This window comes from Giraffa tippelskirchi, chromosome 7, assembly GCF_054371585.1.
Source record: "Giraffa tippelskirchi isolate mGirTip1 chromosome 7, T2T-mGirTip1v1.2.pri, whole genome shotgun sequence".
NCBI classification, from domain to species: Eukaryota; Metazoa; Chordata; class Mammalia; order Artiodactyla; family Giraffidae; genus Giraffa; species Giraffa tippelskirchi.
Genome location: NC_137281.1, coordinates 152314187 through 152337797, shown reverse-complemented (window position 1 = coordinate 152337797; position 23611 = coordinate 152314187). Strand labels below are relative to the sequence as shown.

The following is a 23611-nucleotide window of genomic DNA, read 5'->3' as shown; positions in this document are numbered from 1 at the left end:
TAGTGATGGTTATAATGACATCTGTGGTTACACAGTTAAAAAAAGCTGAATCAATTCATTTTCAAATAATGTAATTTTTACTACTACACGTATCTTAAATTCCTTTCCTAAAAAATGGCAATCTTTTTCTTAAGTATTACTTTTCTGAAAGCACCACTGAAATATGTTACATTTGTGAAACAGAGCAAAACAAATACTTCACTCTGTAATGTTTTCCTTGGAGAGTGGGTGTGTATGTCCTCACTCTCTGAGATTAAAAAGTCCTGCCCAGACCAATAAAGGAAATTGGAATTGTTTATTTGGGGAAACTCAGATAACTCAGAGCTGTTTCAGTTACATAAGAAAGTCAGAGGCACACTGTTTATCCATAGTAAGTTGCTTTACGGAGGTCCTTAAGGCTTTCTCTCCACCCCTGTCACCCTGCGGACCCTGGTACTGAGGTTTGAGGACTGTGAGGTGGTCACACAGACAGCCAGTTAAGAGCACCTGGGAGGCGGACGCTGGGTCCAGTTTTCTTGGCTCTGCCACTTACTAGCTATGACCGCGGGTGGTTGACCTCACCTCCTGAAGCCTTAGTTCCTCATCTCTACAAATGTAACAAATCACAACCTCAGGGGACGGTTATGAAGATGCAGTGAGGGAATCTGCAGAGAGCACTTTGCACACGACCTGGCTCAGGGTTCTCAGAAAACGTCTCCTGCTACATCTGACCAGTGGCGGCGACGACGTGTCCGTGGTGAGTCAGGGAACTCAGCTCTGGCCCTTCTCCCTCAAATAATCTGGTAGCAATCTTCAGATGAAAATCAGACCATAAATTTGCCTTCCAGATACGGCAGAACCAGCCACAGATTTAGAGAGTTAAATAGCAGTAAGGGCTGACGCCTGGCCTTGTTCAGCTCACCCTTGCCCACCAACCCCCAACGCCGCACTCCACCCTTGAGGAAGAAGCCTGAAGAACACGAAGGGTTTGGGTGTGGGGTCGTCGCACTCAGAAGAGTTGCAGGTCAAATCCAGGTGTCCTGGCCGTTAGCTAGCCTTGTGTTCTCTCCGATGTTCCGTGCGCGTGACTACACACTCAGTCGTGTCCGATTCATTGCGACCCCATGGACTGTAGCCCACCAGGCTCCTCTGTCCATGGGGTTTCCCAGGCAAGACTGCTGGAGTGGGTTGCCATGTCCTCCTCCAGGGGATCTTCATGGCCCAGGGATGGAACCCAGGTCTCCTGTATTGGCAGATTCTTTACCACTGGGAAAGATGTCTTCCTAGGGAGACATCTGGGAAACCATGCTTCCCTAATGCCTACGTGCAGTTTCTAAGGGCTTTGTTATTTAAATATTTCATTCACCTGAAAAACATGCCAAAAGCATTAAAAAACAATATTAACTGCTATGAAGAAAATTCAATTCACCTTTCAAAAGAAATTGATGATTTTGCTCCAGGTGGCTGTCTTTGATGTTTTATTAGGTGCTAAGTGCTGATCTCTTTTGTTCCTTTCTGCCAATCTACAATCTCTATTTCTTGGTATTTGTGCTGTGTTCACATTGCGCTTTGACCTGAGCAGGCAGAGGGAGCCTCATTTCCCAGGTCACAGGTTTTATTGCTAGGATACCAGGCTACCATGAGGAGACAGTGTTACGTTCAACGGTCTGAGGCACATATGTGCAGTGTGGTTTCTGCCGAGGCCAGTCCTCTGCTCAGCGTTGGACCCTCTGAAAGGCTGCCAGGCCTCCTTTGTTTGTTGCTGAGGCTCTCCTTCCATTTCTTCACCAAAGAACCCAAACCCTAGATTCTTTGTTTTTCTTTTGTAGCTTCTGGTCACCCACACTGTTTCTTCTGCCACCTTGAACTTGGCTCGGACCGGGAAGTGCCTTCCAGATTTGCCAATCACGTGGACGTCGAGTTCAGCATGCCTACAACGTCTGCCTCCAAAGCTGCCGTGAGATCCATCTCTGTGGAAGACAAGACGGATGTCAGGAAGTGGGTCAATTATTCCGCACACTACAGCTACAAGGTAGCCTCGGGGGGCATCTGGCTAATGCTTCCAAGTCTGTCTATTTACCCCCAAACGCTCCCTGCTCCCATTCCTTTCAGCAGTGCCCGCCCAGGGTGCAGGCGTGTGCTCCGGCCACCATGGAGATGGCCCATCTTGCATAGCTGTGGTTGAATCTGCTCCGAGCTAAATGAATAATCCTGCTAGTGGGCAACAGAAAGGCTGGAAAGAGAAATAGAGGCTAGTGAAAGAGGAGGATATGATGTCTCAGTTGTCATGAACAACGACAGGAGTCATGGGGTAAGGGGATTATTATTACTCATTTATCATATAATTTATGTGCAGGGGAGTGGGCTTGGCAGTGCAGGCAGGCTTAGAAAAATGCTAACTCTAAGCATATATTTCAGCTGCAGATGTTGATGAAGTGGATCTGAGTGAAGTTAAGACACATCTGACCTGGTCACTGGGCTGTAACAGAGCAATCTTGAAAGCCAAGCAAACCTTTATAGTAGTAACAGGATCAGGGCTGCAAAGGGGGACGTGACGCTGGAGAGTTCTGACGTAAAGAGTGGTTATATCCTGGGGAGTTTAAGAGATTCAGTAGGAAGGGATGCTAGTGGTAAAGAACCCATGCAAGAGACGTCGAGATTCGGGTTCCATCCCTGGGTCGGGAAGATCCCCTGGAGGAGGGCATGGCCTCCCACTCCAGTATTCCTCCTTGGAGAATCCCATGGACAGAGGAGCCTAGGGGGCTACAGTCCATAAAGTTGCAAAGAGTCGGACATAACTGAGCAACTGGGCGCATGGCGGGAGATTAAATGCCCCCGGACAACGGGCAGGGGGTTGGAGCGGGCATACTGAAGAAGGATTTGGCAAAGCGGTTTAATAATTTTCTATTCATGATAATACCGTTAGATTTATACCATCATTTTTCTTTAAATGTTTCCTTAGTTGTACGATCCAAAACATTCAACTACCGAAAAGAACAAATGCTCCATCTTGTGGCCAGAGGAAAAAAACCTCAGCACTTTCTTCAAACATGGCCCTAGTCAGCTGTTTTGTCTTGAAATGTTTCCCTCCTTATAAATATCAAGTGGTATTGAGAAAAGCAGCTTTCATTATGAAGCTCCCTAACTCAAAAGATTCCCTGCCTGACTGATCAAAAGGCTTCAGATGGCTCAAGACAAGATTAATTGATTAATCCCTTTATAATTAACAGCTATAGTAGTCTGCAAAAGATACAGGCAGAACTATAAATACTATTGGGTGCTTTTTTTTTTTTTGGCTGTGCCACATGGCATGTAGGATCTTAGTTCACTGACCAGGGATCGAACCTGTGGCCCTTGCAGTGGAAGTGTGGAGTCCTGACCTTTGGACTGCCAGGGAATTCTCCGCAGACTGTTCAAAGGGACAAAGTCATAGAGAGTGTAAACAGCCAACTGCAAAGAAATCCATTCACTTGATAAACCTTTGTGTTTGCCTGCTGTATGCCTGTATTATTGGGGTTTAATAGTTAAAAGGGCCTGCCCTGTCTTACAGAGCCTGTGGTGTAGTGGGGCTGGGCAAGTGTACAGGGTGCAGGGGAAATATACACAGGGGAGCACCTGCCTCTACCTGGGGAGTCAAGAATAACTTTACAGGAGAGGTGATCTTTGAGCGACTGTGCAAGGCAAAGAAGAAGGATTTCCCAGGTGGACGGAGAGGGAGAGGAATTCCAGACGAAGCCAAGGGCATGTGCACATTCAGAGCCATGATCTACACAGGGCCAGTAGCTTGGTGTGGGTAAACCCCAGAACATTAACCAAACTGTAAGGACTCTCAAAGAACCTAGTGCGGTTTTTCTCTTTTGGTTATTTGTTGGGATGTTTTCCTGATATTTCTTTCTGATTATTTCTCTCCGATTTCTATTCCTTGCCAGGTGGAAATTGAGCAAAAAAAGAGTTTGAAGCTGGACTTGGAAGGAGACGACATGGAAAATCCCAAGGAGTGTGGGGTCCAGTGATGAGACTGTCTTGCAGGGGATTCCTGACCCAAGAGGCACGATAGGATGTCTTCCTGAATAGCTGAAATTCAAGTCAGTACCTAGCATGGCTCCTCCCTGTGGGGAACAGTGTATGGACCGTCCTGTTTGTAGTTACCTGTATTCTAACAGGAAGCCCTAGTGTGGCTGCCTGGGAGAGGCTCTGATTATGATTGAAGCACATGGGTCACCTGGCCTGGGGAGCTTACCATATAATTAAGCCTCCTCTGCACTCTTGCTTATCTCAAGGCTCTTGGGTGTGGCTTGTCATGATTGATAATAGTCAGGAAAAGAAATCTGCCCCCCCCGCATCCCCGCACCCACCATCAGTGTTGGCATGATTTCTTCCTGATGTTCATCTGTCAGTCAATTTCAGGAAAACAGTTTCTTGAGAAGTTAATTAACCAAGACTCCACCTCCATCACTCCCTCTAGAGAAAAACTGAGAAAAGGTACAAAACCAATTTCTTCTCTGGGTCTGCTTGACCTTTCATAGGTGTCTCCATCCTTCAAATGTTAACACTATGCAAGAAGGAAGTTTCTGAAATGTTTTCTTCCCGGTTCAAGATTGAAACACTTTTTCCATCTTTCTAAAGTGTCAGTCCCAGGGTTCACCATCCTGAGTCACAATAGACAATGGGGAAAAAGGCACAATAGGAAGCTTTTAAATTCTGTAATTAGCCCTACATTCTGCAAAGAGTGGCTGTTGAAGGGAAAGCAAAATTGAGCTATTTTTCTTTGTTCCGGGGAAAAGGAACACTCATTTTGAGATAATATTCAATTCAGGAGACAGCTTCAATCTCAGTGATTTTCTAAATTCACACTGAAAAATATATGCCATTTCTGACTCCTGAAATAAATGGATACATACATCTCAGGCATTTGTCAAGGGCATTTTGGGAACTCCATTTTATACCTCATAGCCAATAGACAGCTATATGTCTCTAACTCAGACTTTACAGGAAATGTAATATGAAAAGGTCATTTTAAAAGCTGTTTCAAAATTAAACTTGTATGAGCTTTTCCTAAAAATTCACAGTTTGATAATCACAGTATTCTAATAGATCTGAAAGGCAGAAGACTCTAGGGTAGAGATAGGAGAAAGCCATATTTTTCTAATGTTGGGAACATTAAATCCTGATTCCAAGGATCTAGGACACTCAATATTCTTTCTCTTCATCTGTTCCTGCTCACATTCTGTACCTCCGCATCCCAAAGGGGATACTAGCTCAACAGTTTAAAAGCAGCTTTTATTTGCCTTCTTAGTTCTCTGATGAAGAAGAGAGTATGGGGGGCAGAAAGTACGCCTATCAGATTTATAGATGACCCAGAAGTAGACATATATATCTAGCCTGTTGACTAGTAGATTCAGGATTAATTCATCCCATGAATATTCACTGAATTCTAACTATATACTGACATTAGGATACAGAAATCATTATAATTTTTGAAATACCTGAACATAAGACTGAAACTAAAAGGATAAAATTGAGTAGGCATTAACAGGAGACTCCCATATTCTGAGTTTCTTAAATGCAACCTTCTGAGTATAGACGAGGGCACCCATGTGTGTACGGATGTGTGTGTTAATGGGAAAGGTGTTAGAAAGTCCTGGTTTCACAGCAGTGTTTGTAGAAATGTTTTCTTATGGAAATGTGAGTTCAGTTTTGAGTCAGGGGTATCTCACGGCTAAATGAACACATTCAGCCTGTGGTGACAGAAATCTAGGGAGCCCAGCACGCAGCACAGCTCAGTCCACATGTGGATGGAGGACTGGGTTCAGTTCTGGGAACCACATTTTAAGAGAGACTTTAATAAATTATTGCGTCCAGAGTCAGGTGGCCAGGATCGTGAAGAGTCTGATTATACGTGGAACCGGGCAATAGTTCCCCTGAAGAACAGAAGGTATAGCTGCAAAGGGAAAAAGAGCGAATGATATAATAGCTGCCTTGAAATCTCCGTTGAACTATAAAAGGGGAGAGGAACTGGACTTTTCCTGTGTTGCTTCAAAGGACAAAAAGAGGAGCTTTATGATGACAGATGTTTGCTTCAGCACAAGAAAGAACTTTGCAATAAGAGTTATTCTAAAGAGGAATGGACTCAAGTAGTAGAATATCCAGTTGCTATAGACACCTAAACAAAAGTTAAAATAACCCATCTCTCCTAAATGCCATGAAAGGGACTCTTAAGATTAGATTTAGGCAAGATTCTTACCAAGATACCTTCTACATAGACGTTTCGTTTCCATAGTAATAGGACTCTAACTCTAGTTGTTTTTAGTTTGTAAGTGGCTTTTCATGCTCTTTGAAATACGGTGGGTTCCTCTAGAGGTCTTTATCAAGTGGGGGGACTCCAGGGCATAGTCCTTACCCTGTTGTGCTAAAAGCTCATGAGGATTCCTCACAGAAGCATTGAGATGGGTTGAAGAGTTGCCAAGGTCAAGCATATTCTAGCACCTTCTTTACCCAAGGTTAGAGCCCATGCACCCTCTTAAGATCTCTGCTTTACCTGCTAGCCTCACATATGTATTGGTGGTTGGACCCTTTTTTCCTATTGGTTAATTCTCATTGCCTTTGTGCTTTACCTGGATTTTTTTTTTTTTTTTAAAGCCAAGGGTTGGAAAACTTCCTTCCATGCTATCTACATTCAGCAATCAAATTATCATTCATTTTTAAGAACTTAACACCTTGATTTCATCAGATTTGTTTTCCCTCTGTTTTTTAGAAATTGTTTATGGGTAGCATTTAGGGAATTGCAAAATGTAAGACTACTTATTTTTAGATGTAGTTTCTATGTAGTTTTGTTAATAGCCTACATAGAAAACACAGTTGGACAAATACCTTTTTGATATGCAGATTCTAAGTTTGCCACCCTGGACTTCTATTTTGTGTGTCTATAGCCACAAATAATCCTTTTCTATGTTATCAATAATTTGAAAATATTAGAAGTGAATTCATTTTACCAGTACACAGTCTGTTACTATTAGAACATAAATTAGATGCCCCTTGATATCAAGAGCTCTGCTTTTATTTTTTGAGGCTGGTGACTTGCTTTATGACTTCATAGTAAAGGAAGATAAGTGCTCTCATTACGATATATCAGACAAGAGAATATGAGGTACTTTGTGGGGAGACCATCAAACCCCCCTTTGCCACTGTTGTGAACATAGTACTAGTTAGGTCTTATCAAAATTTTGTATTTCACTTAAATATAATCTGGACAGGTTTTTTTTTTTTTTTTCTATTTTGTCTCCCGCCCCCCACCTGCTCTGACCATCCTGCGTTATTGTCAGGGTTCGTAACCCTTGAGAACATTATTTTGGAGGGGGGACACTGCATGGCTTGCAGAATCTTAGTTCCCTGACTAGGGATTAAACCTGGGGCACCACATTGAAAGCTCTGAGTTATAAGCACTGGACTGCCAGGGAATTCCTGAGAACATTTTTAAATGTAAAATATTGCTTATTTGAAATGAGAGTAATTTCTTTTCAGATCTTATAGATGAGGGCAGGAGCTTCAAGCGTTAGCCGCCCAATCGTGTCTGACTCTTGGCTACCCCTGAACTGTAGCCTGCCGTACTCCTCTGTCCATGGGATTCTCCAGGCAAGACTATACTGGAGTGGGTCCCTAGAAATTCACATTCCCAAGAGATGTGACTCATGGAGGCAAGAAATGTATCTTATTCTTTCTTTCTACTATCTGGCACCAAACTTGGAATATAATAAGTTTCAGCTACCTTAAATCCATGCTGATAGGACAAACATATTCATGTAATAAAGAAAAATTATTAGGTATTGAGTAAATGTTTGCTGAATGAATACTGACCCTGAGACTCCAAGACTGCCTAACCCTTCCTTATCATCAAACACTTAACCTTAAAGCATGCAAGCATGCTTTCATTTCCTGGAGCACTTAAGTAATTTCTTTTCTTGCCTCCACTGTCAACTAATAACTGTCAGCACTTAAGCACTTAATGTGCAGCTGAATTTAAACTACAGTGAGCCTTATTCATGTTGAAAAACATTTTTGTGCCCAAAGATAACAGCAGCACAGATGCTGTCAATAGTCTGGATTACTGATTCAGTTTTGTTCTTGCAAGTCAGAGCTCTGTGAGCCTGAGCCTTGTCTATTCGGATGGTCAGTGGGAGAAGGAAGCATTTACTAGAATCATGGGCAGTCTTGGTGTGCTAGGTCTTTTGTTTTCCCTAACAGTAACCACTCACCAGTGTCACCGTGTATTTATTTTGTATCATAGTAAGGAGGAGGCCTGAGATAGTAAGCTGAAACTTGTGAAGTAACATCAGGATTTCAGAACTGCTTTAAATCTCGTAAGTTTTGTGGTGGTGGGAAAACAGAATGATCCGAAATTTTTCCTCCAACTCTTGAAAATATTAAGTTGATGTGAATAGGAAGCACTGCCATCTAGCCTACTTTTTAAAATTTTCTCAGTTGGGAATGGTAACTTTAACTCTTCTATGAATGATGATTGTAAATTAATTCTGGCATATCTAGAGTTTAGGTCGTGTTAAAAATGCAACAGGAACTTCATACAAAACTGGCCAAAAAACTAAATCCACAGAAAATATCACCCAATAAAGGAATTATCTCTTAACATTTTACTAATAAGTGTCATCCGAACCGTGACAGCTCTTATGAAATTAGTCATAGCATTCTCACCAACTTCTAAACATGTTTTCTGAACATTACCAATCTTTAAGTGCCAATTCCCTACAAGTCACCATTTCTTAATTATGTTCTTTGTAAATGAAATGCTTTCGATATTATGACTCATTTATGTATTTAAGGAATTAAAAGTGAAAGAGATGTATAAGGTAGTCAACAGTGTAGAAATAAATGTGTGTATCAGTATTTTCCCATGTATTCACTAAAGCAGGAAAATGCAGTTTTTACATTTCTTCTACTGTGCCTTAGCAAGTCTGATTAAGAGTCTAGTTCTTTTAACAAATGGAAAAAAAAAAAAAGTATCTTTGAATTTGTAATCCCAGGCCTGTAAAGGCAGAAAATATCCTTAGTAACGTGTTTGGTAGTGCCTGGAGAGAGGCAAATAATAATTGCATTTAGTGAAAAGCTATAAAAGAACAGAATCAAAAAATATAAAGTACAGAGAAATGACAAAATAGAGCACTGGCCGCCAAACCTCAAAATACATGAACGAGAGGTCATCCCTTAAATGTAAGGAGCTCCAGGAATACTAAGTTTGCCTGGCAGGGATAAACAGTAGAGTTAATTGAGTTCAACAAGTATTTGGTCAAGGTGCTGTCCCAGCAGCCAGTTCCCTAACAGGAGCTAAGGAAACACAAGGACACTGTGGACTGCTGATGTAAAGAGAACCGGGGTTTCTAGGAATCTTTAAAGGACACAGTCATAGAGACAATTATGGTAAGTCACTGGCTATTTTTTCCAATTGGGTTTCAGAAACCTCAGCTAAAGAAGTGAAGACGAGGGACTAATTGTTCCCTCAGGTCCTTTCCAGCTCCACTTGCATAAACTGTGCTCTGGGCCACTGTTAGTCATACTCCGTGTCCACAGGACTCTTCATACAGTCTTGAGAAGCAAGAAGTTTAAGATTTGAATGCTGGGAAAAGCAGCCAGCCCATCTTTTCCCTTTCTATTTCTCTATCGTTGACCATCTGCCCAGACGACCCTGCGACCCTCTCTTTAATAGCTGCCTTCAATACACAGAGAAACATGGTGGATGGTGATCTCATTGGCACCCTGCTCTGGAAGTTCCCCTAGAATCACCCAGCACAACAGTGGTGTGAGGGCAAAGAGGACCTCATAGGATTTGGATACTACCTGAAACAGAAGTAGGTCTAACCCTCCAAGATATGGAAGGGCCACGGCTGACCAACAATTTATAAATATGTCCTTTTATATAAAAGACTGCGGAAATCGAAGGAAGAAAAAACAGGAAAGATTCTGGGAATATCTGTCACATAGTTATGATAAAACCAGACTAGAGAAAGGGCGGGTCCTCCCTATCCGATCTTTTAGTAACATGAAAATGTAACTATTAATTTTTTAAAAACCACATACAAGCTACGAAGTAGCCTCTCCTTTGTGGTATGTGTTAGTATGATTTTGTTTCTAGTTCTAAGAGTTGGTCAAATGTAATGGCTTGAGTCCAGCCAGCCAGAGTAAGCAGTTCCAGCCTCCTCTTCCTTTCTGTCCCATCTTCTGCCTCAGATCGAGCCCTCAGCACTGGCTGTGGACTCCCTCTAGCCACATTGTGACTGAAGCCTGAAACCCCGCGGTCTTGCCTCCATGTGCTTCAGGATCAGTGCTCCCGATGTGGTTTCCAAGGGGAACAGTTCTGGGGAAGCAGATGTCCACTCAGATCCCGACAGCAACCAGCTGGACCAGAGCCTCTAAGGGTTTTGAAGTACTGGGGTAGCAGAGGGAAGAATACGAACAGCTCTCACTCTGAGTCAGCATTCATTTAACCTTTGTGTCAGCCCGCCAACAGAACCTAGAGAAAGTTTACTGTATTCGGGAAATTAAACAATCAGTGTTTTAAAGGCGGGAAGTGATAAAGGAGCACCCCATCCTCATTCTCCACTTGTGATGCTCATCATGAATTTCAGTATGTCAGGATGGAGGGACCCAGGATCCCAGTGAACAATTCCGCTGGTCCAAGGCTTGGGTTTTCCTTTCTTCATCACCCATCCTCATTCAGTGTTGTGATTTATTTTATGTAAAAAGTTTACTTAAAAAAATATGTGCCTATGTAATAAAGTCTACACACTGGCTAACTCTATAGAGGTGAGGTTTTGTTTTCAATTGTTCTGCTGATTATCATCTGTAACCCCCTTTTTGAGCTATGAGAAAGACCTATTAATAAAAACTTTTAAACAAAATCTGTCACTATGCAAGATTTAATTCGATCAAGCATAATAAAAAATGTTTATTGTTAAGAAGACTCACCACCCAGTTAATGAAGTTAGTGATCATAAGTTGACAAGTTACCAAGTGATTTGTATCCTAGGTTAAGTTTATCATGAATGTACTTTAGTGAATTCAAGATCTATTTTCTGCATTCCTACTTTGTGCCTAATTCTGTAAGAAAACAGTTTGTACAGGGATTTTTTTGGCAGTAAGAATATACACATATAAATAAGTGAGAATTATAAAAGAGGGCATAATCAAATAACACATGTCTTTATATTATGTTCCTGGCATATTGTTAGCACTCAACAAATAACTGTTTAATTCACTGATGAATCCAAATAACTAATGTCAACATAAATGCAGGGAAGAGAAATCATTCTGGACTAAAATACTTGGGAGGTTTTCATAAGAAAGATGGCCTTTCAGTGAGGCCTGGAGGTGGGGATAAAATTGAATTCAGTGGCGAGAGAACAGGAGTTTAGAGTTGGGAAGAAGCAAACGTAAACGTAGTTGGATTAACAGATAAGCCTCACTTGGGTCAGGGGTTCATGCACATCAAGGTAAGAGTGACAAGAGGGGCCAAACTGTGGGAGAGCTGGCCTCCATCCTGGGGTTGGACTCAGTCTCGTAAATGCCGTGGAGCCACTTGAGAATCTTGCCAAGAAAGCTTTATTCTGGAATGACCAATCTGTCTGCAGCATGCAGGTTGTTTTGGTCTAGGGGAAAGATTGAAGGAAAGGAAAATAAAGGATGGGTTTGTGTTTTTTTTTGGTATAAACAAGAAAGAGACAGAGCTTTGTGTTTTGGTTAGTATAAAACAGACCACAGATATCTTATTACAAAATACAATTATCCATAAGGGGAGAACTCAGGCCAGTTCAGTGGTTCCTACCATTGAGGGAACTCTATCCTGAAGAGAACACACAGAATTTCATAGCCTAGTTGGTGCAAAATTAATTTCTATTAGTAACTTATCAGGTATTCAATAGGATGAAAAGCCAAATAAGAGCATAAGATTTTCTTAGATTGTGGATATTCTACTCCCTCCCCCTATTCTTCCCTTCCTATCTGCCCAGAATCCTCTTGAACAAATTCTGAGACCTAATTGTCTAGTTCCCATGTCATCACAAGGTTTTAGCCTTCTAAAGTCCCCCTTTCTTTTAATATCCAAGTGGAGCAACTACTCAAGTAACTGTTTGGAGCCAAGTATGCTTCCTGGGGTTCCTTAGGATTTGGGGGAGGAAGGGCCGGGAAGGAGAGGAAGTGAAGATGAGGATTTAAATGTCTTCCGTGTCACCTGACAGCTCTCTCTAAACTCCTCTCAGCTCCTCTTTTATCACTTCTGACTATGTGCTCTGAATTCCTCCATGCTGGGCACTTTCTGTCTCCCTAGACATAATAATATGACCTAGCACTAAGGTAGTGCTTATCTTCTGGTGACACCACCTGGACCAAGTATTTTAGATGCACAGAAGTATTTTAGATCTTATTTGATGAAAGCAGCCCCCTCTCTCTATTCGGCAAGGCACTAATAATTCAAGGCTGGGGGTTACAACCGATGCTTACTTTAGTTTAAGGTCAATGGTGAGTATTTACAGCAGGAAACAGAGAAAGAACCTAAAACAAAGTGTCAGATATCCCTGTTTCTAAAGTTCATTGCCAATACCCCACAGAGGGAATTCTTATTAAATGTCTTTCTCACTTAGCTCTAGCTTGAGTAAAGGCACCAATCCCTCAAGTCCCCAAACTTACTGTTTCACTGCCAAGGGACAACTGAAAACTCTTCTTAAAATCCCATCTTAAGTGGGAATTTGGAGAAGGCAATGGCACCCCACTCCAGTACTCTTGCCTGGAAAATCCCATGGACAGAGGAGCCTGGTGGGCTGCAGTCCATGGGGTCGCTAAGAGTCGGACACGACTGAGCGACTTCACTTTCGCTTTTCCCTTTCATGCATTGGAGAAGGAAATGGCAACCCACTCCAGTGTTCTTGCCTGGAGAATCCCAGGGACGGCGGAGCCTGGTGGGCTGCCGTCTATGGGGTAGCACAGAGTCAGACACGACTGAAGCGACTTAGCAGCAGCAGCAGCAAGTGGGAATTAAGTTTTGAAGTTTCAACACTCTTGAAAATCACTTAAATTGTCTACAAAATAGACTAGGGTGTCAGTCTTCTTTGATGAAAGTCACTCTATGACTCTCAATTTTTCAACTTCTTCATTGAGGATACCACTAGAATCATCACCACCCAAAATCCCAGCCACCTGAACAGTGCCTTCCAGTTCATGGTCAATGTGGAGAAATCATTAAAATGAGTGACACAATTATTCCCTGAGTTTAGCAACGTCGTGAACTGACTGTTTCAGGCTTGACAGCATCTTTTATCTGCCTCACAGATCCACTGAGTGGAATGGCAGACCAAATAACTTGAACAGAAGTATATCCATTATACTTCACTTTATTACACAAAGCAATTTTTAGTTCCACTCCATCACATCCTGTTATGGACCCAAGAAAAGATGCTAAAGTATCTTTCCATACCAAAGAGAATTATGTACTAGATCTCTAAAAAAATAACTTATTCTCGATTTTTATTTAGAGGTCTCAAAATTACAGATAATATTTTTCAGGGGGAGTTAAAACCAAAATACAGGTACTTTCCTCCCAAATATAGTCTAGGTCTCAACAGAAAAGAACGGGATAAAGTCTATTCTCTACCTGTCAAGAGCAGATCCAGGGGTCAAGACTTCTCTCTTAGCTCCCTCTGCTCTCCTGTCCTCTCTTCTTTTCACCAATAGGCATAAAGTCCCAGAAGCCTAGACTAATCTGCTGACAGTAGCAGAGAAAAGGATATATAATTCAGAAACTGGGACAGTCTCCAGTTATTTCTTCCCACATTGAACTCTTTTTGAACAAGCCCCTATTGTACATCTCTTCTACTGCCTTTAATGCTTATGTGCTGCCTTTTAACATTTTATATTTATTGGCTTTATCCTCCTCATTAAAAAGCAACAGCTACTATTGCTTTCTCAGTATATGGCCAAAGTGCACCGAAAGCAAAATGAGTCAGCAAGTATAATCAACATGCAATTGAATATGACTAAAATTCATTCTGTATTTTAGTTAAGACTTTCTTGAAGTCAACTCCTCTTTCCATTTCTGAGCCTCTGTAGTCTGGGAAACCTACTGCTGCTTTTCTTTCTATATGCACCTCAGAGGTTTACTGCTGTTAGAAATGCTGCAAGAATGCTGAATTCTCCGAATTTGCTAGGCAGTACAAAATTTATCCCTCAATTTCACTCTCTTAATAATATACATCTAATAAGAGGATGACAACTGCAGTCAAAAAAGAAATGCTCAGTGAAAGGGATACAAATATTTGGTGACCAGACTGAATGTTGGGGCAAAGGAGAATCAACAGTTTAGACCTACTGAACCTGGGTATGTTTATCCTGCAAGCCTTGCCAGTAGCCTATCAGAAACCTAATATTTAAAAAAAAAAAAAACTCGCTGTTTCTTTTGCTACCAAAATAACAAGTATATACTAATATATTCTCTCCTGAGACTTTAAAATGATGAACTTAAAGAGTACCCAAGACAAAGCAGGACAGACAGGAAGCTGCAAAGGTTTGGAGGAGAGTGCAGCTGTTGGTTTGTGGCAAGCAAAACAGATCTGCACAGATGGTCTGGGCCATCGCCCGGTGTTGAGCCTCAAGCCTGTGTCCACTGGTGCAGGCGAGGGCTCAGTGCTGAAACTCAGGCTTCAGAGGCCACACCTGGGGAGAGGACTCGGGTTGGCTGCATGGAGACAGCCTGCAGCGACTGGAGCGTGGTCTAGGCCACAACCAGTGGTATATGTGAAAGTCTAGGCCCACCACAGAGATCGGTTCAGGAAGGGGGAGTGGAAGGGTGTGTGCTCTTCTCCTGTGAGAGCACCAGAATTGCAACTAGCTGTTGAACAGCCATTGACAGGAGGCCACTGGAACCCACCAAGAAAAAGATACCCCATGTCCAGAGACAAAGAAGACGATGCAGTGAGATGGTAGGAGGGACGCAATCACGATAAAATCAAATCCCATACCTGCTGGGTGGGTGACCCACAGACTGGAGAACAGTAATACCAAAGAAGTTCTCACACTATTGTGAAGGTTCTGCACCCCACGTCAGGATTCCCAGCCTGGGGATCCAACAAAGGGACTGAGAATCCCCAGAGAATCTGGCCTTGAGGGCCAGTGGGATTTGCTTATAGGTCTTCCAGAGGACTGGGGGAAACACAGACTCCAGTCGTAGAGAGAACAAACAAAATTTTGTGTGCACCTAGACCCAGAGGAGAGGAGCGGTGACCCCACAGGAGACTGAACCAAAATTACCTGCTAGTGTTGGAGGGCCTCCTGTGGAGGTGTGGTCAGCAGGGGCTAACCACAGGGACAGGGGCACTGGAAGGTCCCCCTTGGTGTAAACCCTCTTGGAGTTCACCATTAACCCTATCATAGAGCCTGTAGTGACAGACTTTATTTTCTTGGGCTCCAAAATCACTGCCATGAAATTAAAAGACATTTGCTCCTTGGAAGAAGAGCTATGACCAACCTAGACAGCATGTTAAAAAGCAGAGACATTACTTTGCCAACAAAGGTCCATCTAGTGAGAGCTATGGTTTTTCCAGTAGTCATGTATGGATGTGAGAGTTGGACCATAAAGAAGGTTGAGTGCTGAAGAATTGATGCTTCTGAACCGTGGTGTTGGACAAGACTCTTGAGAGTCCCTTGGACCACAAGGAGATCAAACCAGCCCATCATAAAGGAGATCAGTCCTGAATATTCATTGGAAGGACTGATGCTGAAGCTGAAACTCCAATACTTTGGCCACCTGATGTGAAGAGCTAACTCATTAGAAAAGACCCTGATGCTGGGAAAGATTGAAGGTGGGAGGAGAATGGGACGACAAAGGATGAGATGGTTGGATGGTATCACTGACTCAATGGACATGGGTTTGAGTAAGCTCCAGGAGTTGGTGATGGACATGGAAGCCTGGTGTGCTGCAGTCCATGGGGTTGCAAAGAGTCAGACACAACTGAGTGACTGAACAACAACAACAAAAGCCCAAAGACCCCAGGGATGGGTCACCTCAGGCCAAACAACTACCAGGGAGGGAGTGCAACCCCACCCATCAGCAGGAAATTGGATTAAAGCTTTACTGAGCAAGGCCCTGCACACCAGAGCAAGACCTGTTTTTTCCCATGGCCAATTCCTCCCATCAGGAAGCTTGAAATCTACAGTCAGTGCTATCCCTATCAAATCACCAATGGCATTTTTCACAGAACTAGAATGAAAAATTTAACAATTCATATGGAAACAGAGAAGACCCTGAAATGCAAAAGCAGTGTTGAGAAAGAAGAATGGACCTGGAGGAATCAACCCTCCTGACTTCAGACTATACTACTAAGCTATAGTCATCAAGACAGTATGGAACTGACACCAAAACAGAAATATAGAACAATGGAACAAGATAGAGAGCCCAGAAATAAGCCCACACACCTGTGGGTACCTTATTTTCAACAAAGGACGCAAGAATACACAATGGGGCAAAGATAGCCTCTGCAATAAATGGTGCTGGGAAAACTGGACAGCTGCATGTAAAAGAATGAAATTAGAACACTTCCAAACACCATACACAAAGATAAACTCAAAATGGATTAAAGACCTAAATGTAAGACCAGAAACTATAAAACTCTTAGAGGAAAACACAGGCAGAACACTCGATGACATAAATCACAGCAGGATCCTCTATGACCCACCTCCCAGAGTAATGGAAATAAAAAGAAAAGTAAACAAGTGGGACCTGATTAAACTTAAGTCTTTTGCACAGCAAAGGAAACTATAAACGAGGTGAAAAGACAACCCTCAGAATGGGAGAAATAATAGCAAATGAAAAAACTGACAAATGATTAATATCCAAAATATACAAAGAGCTCATACAAGTTAATACCAGAAAAACAACACAATTAAAAAGTGGGAAAAAGACCTAAACAGACTTGTCTCCAAAGAAGACAGACAGATGGCTAACAAACACAAGAAAAGATGCTCAACGTCACTCATTATTAGAGAAATGCAAATCAAAACTACAATGAGATATTACCTCCCACCAGTCAGAATGGCCCTCATCAAAAAGTCTACAAACAATAAATGCTGGAGAGGGTGTGGAGAAAAGGGAACCCTCTTGCACTGTTGGTGGGAATGTAAATTGATACAGCCACTATGGAGGATGGTATGGAGATTCCTTAAAAACCTAGGAATAAAACCACCATATGACCCAGCAATCCCACTCCTAGGCATGTACTCTGAGGAAACCAAAACTGAAAAAGACACTTGTATCCCAGTGTTCACTGCAGCACTATTTACAACAGCTAGAACACGGAGGCAACCTAGATGTCCATCGACAGATGACTGGATAAAGAAGCTGTGGTGCATATACACAGTGGAATATTACTCAGTCTTAAAAAGGAATGCGTTTGAGTCCGTTTTAATGAGGTGGGTGAGCCTAGAGCCTGTTATACAGAATGAAGTAAGTCAGAAAGTGAGAGATAAATATCATATACTAGGATATATATATGGAATCTAGAAAAATGGTACTGATGAATTTGTTTACAGGGAAGCAACGGAAAAACAGACAGAGAACAGACTTACAGACACAGTGGCGAGGAGGAAGGAGAGGGTGGAATGTATGGAGAGAGTAACGTGGAAACTTACATTACCATGTGTAAAATAGATAGCCATTGGGAATTTGCTGTATGACTAAGGGAATTCAAAACGGGGGCTCTGTTAACAGCCTAGAGGGGTGGGATGGGGAAGGAGATGGGAGGGAGGTTCAAGAGGGGACATATGTATACCTATGGCAGATTCATGTTGATATTTGGCAGAAAACAACAAAATTCTGTAAAAGCAGTTATCCTTCAATTAAAAAATAAATAATTAAAAGAGAAGCTTACACAAGCCTCTTAGCCTCATCCATCAGAGGGCAGACAGAAGAAGCAAGAAAAGGCACAGCCCCACAGTGGCTAAAACAAAAACTATATTACAGAAAGTTAAGCATCATGAAAAAGCAGAAAGTTATATCCCAGATGAAGGGACAAGATAAAAGCCCAGAGGAAAAAACAAATGAAGTGGAGATAGGCCCACCACAGAAGTGAAGTGCCTTTGTTAATAAGCATGGAAGGAAGGGATGGAGGTCTCCGTAAAAGCCTCTTCTCCCGCACACTCTCAGAAGACTTGGCACCACCTCTACAAGTTCGGGGAGAGCACCAGCAGACTGCCCACATGCGGCAGCGGGGCTGAAACCTGAGGTGTGCAGATTTATGCCTTCACTGTCGGCTTTGGAAACTCAGTGCCTATGGGATATCTGAATGGAAGATAGACTAATGGAAATCACCCAATCAGAACAGCAGACAGAAAACCAAACAAAAAAAAAAATGAAAGCAATATAAGAGAATTATAGAATAATATAAAGCTTGCCAATCTATGCATATTGGGAATTGCAGTAGGAGAAGAAAGAGAAAAAGGAGTCGAAAACAAACTGAAAAAAACTATGGCTGAAAACTTCCCAAACCTAAAGAAGGAAAGAGACATTCAGGTACAGGAAGCACAGAAGGTTCCAAACAAGATGAATCCAAAGAGACCTACACCAAGACATATTATAATCAAAGTATTCTACCCAGCAAGATTATCAGTAAGAATAGAAGTGATAAAGAATTTTTCAGATCTGCAAAAACTAAAAGAATACAGCAATACTAAACCTTTCCTAAAAGAAATATTGAAAGATCTTTTATAAATACAAGAAAAGCAGTAACCTATTGGAAAGAAGAAAATTACAACTGAAAAGTAAGTTACTTAAATAGACCAGTCTTCAGATTAAAAAAACAAACAAAAAATCTTTGTGAAAGTGATAACCACAATGAATAGCAAAAGGATAAACACGAAGAGATAAAAGAGGACATGAAAATCATAAAATGTGGGGGAAGAGAGTAAGAAAATGCAATTCGTTTTTAAAAGGTGTTTGAGCCTATTTTACTAAGTCTAAAGAAACTATATATAGGAAAGGGTTAACATACTTGAAAACAGGGTAACCACAAATCCAAAACATACAACAGAGTCAGAAAAGCCAAAAGAAGAGATCATAAACATAGTGCAAAAGAAAATCATCAAATCACAAAAGGGAAAAGAAAAAGGAACAAGGAAGAAATATAAAATCAACTGGAAAATCAGGTCTAAAATGACAATAAATACATATCTCTCATAATTACCTTCTGTGCCAATGAATTAAATGTTGCAATCAAAAGACAGAGTGGCAGACAAAACAAACAAGATCCTACAATATGTTGCCTACAAGAGACTCACTTTAGGACAAAGGACACACACCTATTAAAAGTGATGGGATGGAAAAACATATTTCATGCAAATGGAAATAACAAGAAAGTAGGGGTCATAATGCTCATATCAGACAAAACAGAATTTAAAACAAAGGCCATAAAGAAAGATAAAGAAGGACACTACATAATGATAAAAGGATCAATAAGAGGAAATTACACTTGTCAACAAACATGCATTCAATATAGGAACACCCAAGTACATAAAAACTAACAGACATAAAGGGAGAAATGATGAGAAAACAATAATAGGAAGAGATTTTTCAGACTTACATACATCAATGGACAGATCTTCTGAACAGAAAATCAATAAGGCAACAGAGATCCTAAATGATACCATAGCACAGTTAGATAATATTTTCAAGGCATTACATCCAAAACACCCAGAAAGCACATCCATTTCAAGTGCACATGGAACAATGTCTGGAACTGACCACACACTGGGGCACAAAACGAGCCTCAAAAAATTTTAGGGTACAAAAATTATTACAAGCATCTTTTCTGACCACAGTGGCATGAAATGAGAAATCAGAGAAAAAGAAGCAAGACAAAAATGATTACATGGAGACTAAACAACATGCTACTTAAAAAATCAGTGGCCAGGACTTCCCTGGTGGCCCAGTGGCCAACTCTCTGTGCTGCCAATGCAGGGGGCCCAAATTCAATCCCTGGTCAGGGAAATAGATCCCACATGCCAAAACTAAAGATACCATGTGCTGCAGCTAAGACCTAACACAGGCAAATAAATACTTTAAAAAAAAAAACAAAACAGAAAAGATCAATGAAGTTAAAGGCTGGTTCTTTGAAAAGATAAACAAAGTTGACAAATCTTTAGCCAGTGGTGGTGGTGATGGTTTAGTTGCTAAGTCATGTGCGACTCTTGTGACCCCATGAACTACAGCCCACCAGGCTCCTCTGTCCATGGAATATCCAAGGCATGAATACTGGAGTGGGTAGCCATTCCCTTCTCCAGGGGATCTTCCCAACCCAAGGATCAAACCCAAGTCTCCTGCATTGCAGGTGGATTCTTCAGTGACTGAGCCACCAAGGAAGCCCCTTAGCCAGACTCATCAACAAAAAAAGGGAGTGGGCCCAAATCAACAAAATCAGAAATCAAAAAGAAGTTACAATTGACACCACAGAAGTAAAAGTGAAAGTGAAAGTCTCTCAGTTGTGTCCGACTCTTTGTGACTCCATGGACTGTAATCAGCCAGACTCCTCTGTCCATGGAATTCTCCAGGCAAGAACACTGTAGTGGGTTACCATTCTCTTCTCCAGGGCATTTTCCTGACCCAGGGATCAAACCCAGGTCTCCTGCATTGCAGGAGGATTCTTTACCATCTGAACCACCAGGGAAGCTCCTCACCACAGAAGTACAAAGGACCATAAAAGACTACTACTAGGAGCAAACATGTGAAAAAAATATGGACAACCTAGAATAAATGGAAACATTCTGAGAAATGTACACTGCCCCAAGACTTAAACAGGAAGAAAGAGAAAATATGAACAGACCAATTATGAGTAATGCAACTGAATCAGTCATTTAAAAACTCCCAGCAAACAAAAGGCTAGGACTAGCTGGCTTCACAGGTGAATTCTGTCAAATATTTAGAAAAGATTTAACACCTATCCTTCCAAAACTATTTCAAAATAACTGCAGAGGAAGGAAAACTTCCAAACTCATTCTATGAGGCCATCATCACCCTGATACCAAGATGGACCAAGATATCACAAATATAAAATTTACAGGCCAAAATCTCTGATGAACACAAACAGATGGAAAGATATACCATATTCTTAGACTGGAAGAATCAATATTGTTAAAATGACCATACTACCGAACATAATCATCAGGGAAATGAAAATCGAAACTGCAGTGAGATGTCACCTCAGACCTGCCGGAATAGTTATCATCAAATAGAATACAAGTAACAAATGTTGGCAAGCATGTAGAGAAAAGGGAACTTTTGAACACCATTGTTTGGAATGTTAACTTGTGTAGCCATTGTGGAAAACAGGTTTATTTAAAAACTAAAAACAGAACCACCGCATGACCCACCAATTCCATTCATAGACATATATTTGAAAAAAATGAAGCCACTAATTTGAAAAAATGCATGCCCAATGTCATAGCAGTATTACTTACAATTGTCAAGATATGGAGGCAAACTAAGTGTCCCTCAACAGACAGGTGAAGAAAATAAGGTGTGAAGTATAGTGGAATGCTGCTGCTGCTGCTGCTACTACTAAGTCGCTTCAGTCGTGTCCGACTGTGCGACCCCATAGACGGCAGCCCACCAGGCTCCGCCGTCCCTAGGATTCTCCAGGCAAGAATACTGGAGTGGGTTGCCATTTCCTTCTCCAGTGCATGAAAGGGAAAAGTGAAAGCGAAGTCGCTCAGTCGTGTCCGACTCTTAGCGACCCCATGGACTGCAGCCTACCAGGCTCCTCCATCCATGGGATTTTCCAGGCAAGAGTACTGGAGTGGGGTGCCATTGCCTTCTCCAGTGGAATGCTACTCAGTCATAAAAATGAAGGAAATTTTGCCATCTGCAACCACAAATGGACTAGGAGGGTAATTTTGCAAAGTGAAATTAAGTCAGAAAAAGACAAGTACTGTATGATATCACTTATATGTATAATCTAAAATATAAAACTATAACAAAATATAACCAAAAAAAGACTCACAGATATAGAGAACTAACAGTGGCTATGGAGGGGCAACATAAGGGTAGGAGACTAAGAGATACAGACTATCGTAGATAAGATAAGTTATAAGGATATATTGTACAACACACCGAATATAGCCAATATTTTATAATAACTATAAAGGGAATGTAACCTTTAAAAATTGTGAATCACTATATTGTACACCTTAACTTATATAATATTAAACATCAACTATAATTCAGTTAAAAAAAAGAACAAATACATATGGATCACACTTGTATGAGGTACTTAGTGTAGTCCAAATCAGAGACTCAAAGTAGACTGAAGGTTGCCAGGAGCTGGGGTTAGAGGGGAATGGGGAATTACTGTTTACTGCACACAGAGTTTCACTTCTACAAGAGGAAGCATTCTGGAGATGGATGTTTGGTGGCAGTAGCACAACAATATGAATGTATTTAATACCACTGCCCAGTGTACTTAAAAATGGTTAAGATGATAAATTTTGTTATGCATATTTTACAATAAAAACCACTAAAAAAAATCAATTAATATCATTACTCCCACCAAATACAATCCTATTTCTGTGTTCTAACAACAAAGCTTCTCAAAAAGTTGTCTATATTTGTTTTCATCATTTTTTCACTTATTTTCTTCTCAATTCATTCCAGTTTATTTTCCATCTCCATCATTACACCATAATGGCTTTTTCCCAAAGTCTTTCAACTTGATAAATCCAAGATTTTTTTCTATCATTACCTTATTTGCTTCTTAGCACCACTGGACAGCAATAAGCACTCTCTTTGAAACATTCTCTTCCCTTGGTGCCTATATCCATCCTTCATTCTTAGTCCCACTCTCCTGGTTTATCTGCTATATCATTTCCTGCTCCTTCCCAGTCATGTTTTTTGGCTCTTTCTCCTAGTTCTATTCCCTAAATATCAGCATGCTTCCACTTTCTCCCTTTACATGCCTCCCGTGATCTCATACATTCCATGGCTATAAATAACTATATATGCTAAATGGTTCACAAATCTTTATCTCCAGGTCAGTTTATTGAGCTCTAAACTCTTATTATTATTATAATTATTATCTCCATCTGAATGTTCAACAGACATCTAAACTAAAGCATAACTTTTCTCATCCAAACATGTCTTTCCTTCAGTTTTCCCCAACCTTAGTATAATAGGGCACCAACATTCTCTCATTTACTTAACAGAAACCTATGAGGTATTTTTGATTGTTCATTTTTCTAAGCTTCATATTTTACCCAAAGCAAGCCTAGTTGTGTCTCTTTTCAAAACACATGATGAATACATCTCCACTCTTCTTACCTGAGTTTCTACAATTACCAAACATGTTTCATAACATTTTATTTATGTATCTCATCTCTTATCTGTCTCACCAGCCTTATGAGCTTCAGGAGTGAAGGGAATTTGGTCTGTTTTGCTCTGGGTGTACCCTCCTGGCCTAGAACAGGACTTGATGCACCATAAATATTTGTTGAATGAATGGAAGAAAAGTCTAGTGGGAGTCAAAAATGTAATTATAAAACTTTCTAAAAAAGGAGAATATGTACACAATTTAGAAAAGATATTATTTCCAGACCTTAG

The 23611-nt window shown here is 41.1% G+C and overlaps 1 protein-coding gene and 1 long non-coding RNA gene across 13 annotated transcripts in view; one reads left to right on the top strand and one right to left on the bottom strand.

The window, feature by feature from the left end:
• The window catches only part of STON2 (stonin 2), a 167509-nt gene extending 156623 nt beyond the window's left edge, over positions 1–10886 (top strand). For 5 of the 11 annotated variants that reach the window (XM_081510622.1, XM_081510618.1, XM_081510617.1 and 2 more), the window contains 2 exons: positions 1809–2011; positions 3909–10886. In XM_081510622.1, coding sequence (XP_081366748.1) covers positions 1809–2011; positions 3909–3992 — 287 coding nt within the window. In that variant the 3' untranslated portion in view covers positions 3993–10886. The remainder of the gene's footprint in view (positions 1–1808; positions 2012–3908) is intronic. The other 6 variants (XR_014059647.1, XR_014059644.1, XR_014059642.1 and 3 more) reach the window with 4 other exon arrangements.
• The window catches only part of LOC145513665 (uncharacterized), a 42718-nt gene continuing 19383 nt past the window's right edge, over positions 277–23611 (bottom strand). The window contains exons 2-3 of one of the 2 annotated variants that reach the window (XR_014059653.1): positions 11451–11633; positions 277–1949 (exon numbers count right to left, since the gene is read on the bottom strand). This is a non-coding gene — a long non-coding RNA (uncharacterized LOC145513665). The remainder of the gene's footprint in view (positions 1950–11450; positions 11634–23611) is intronic. The other variant, XR_014059652.1, reaches the window with a different exon arrangement.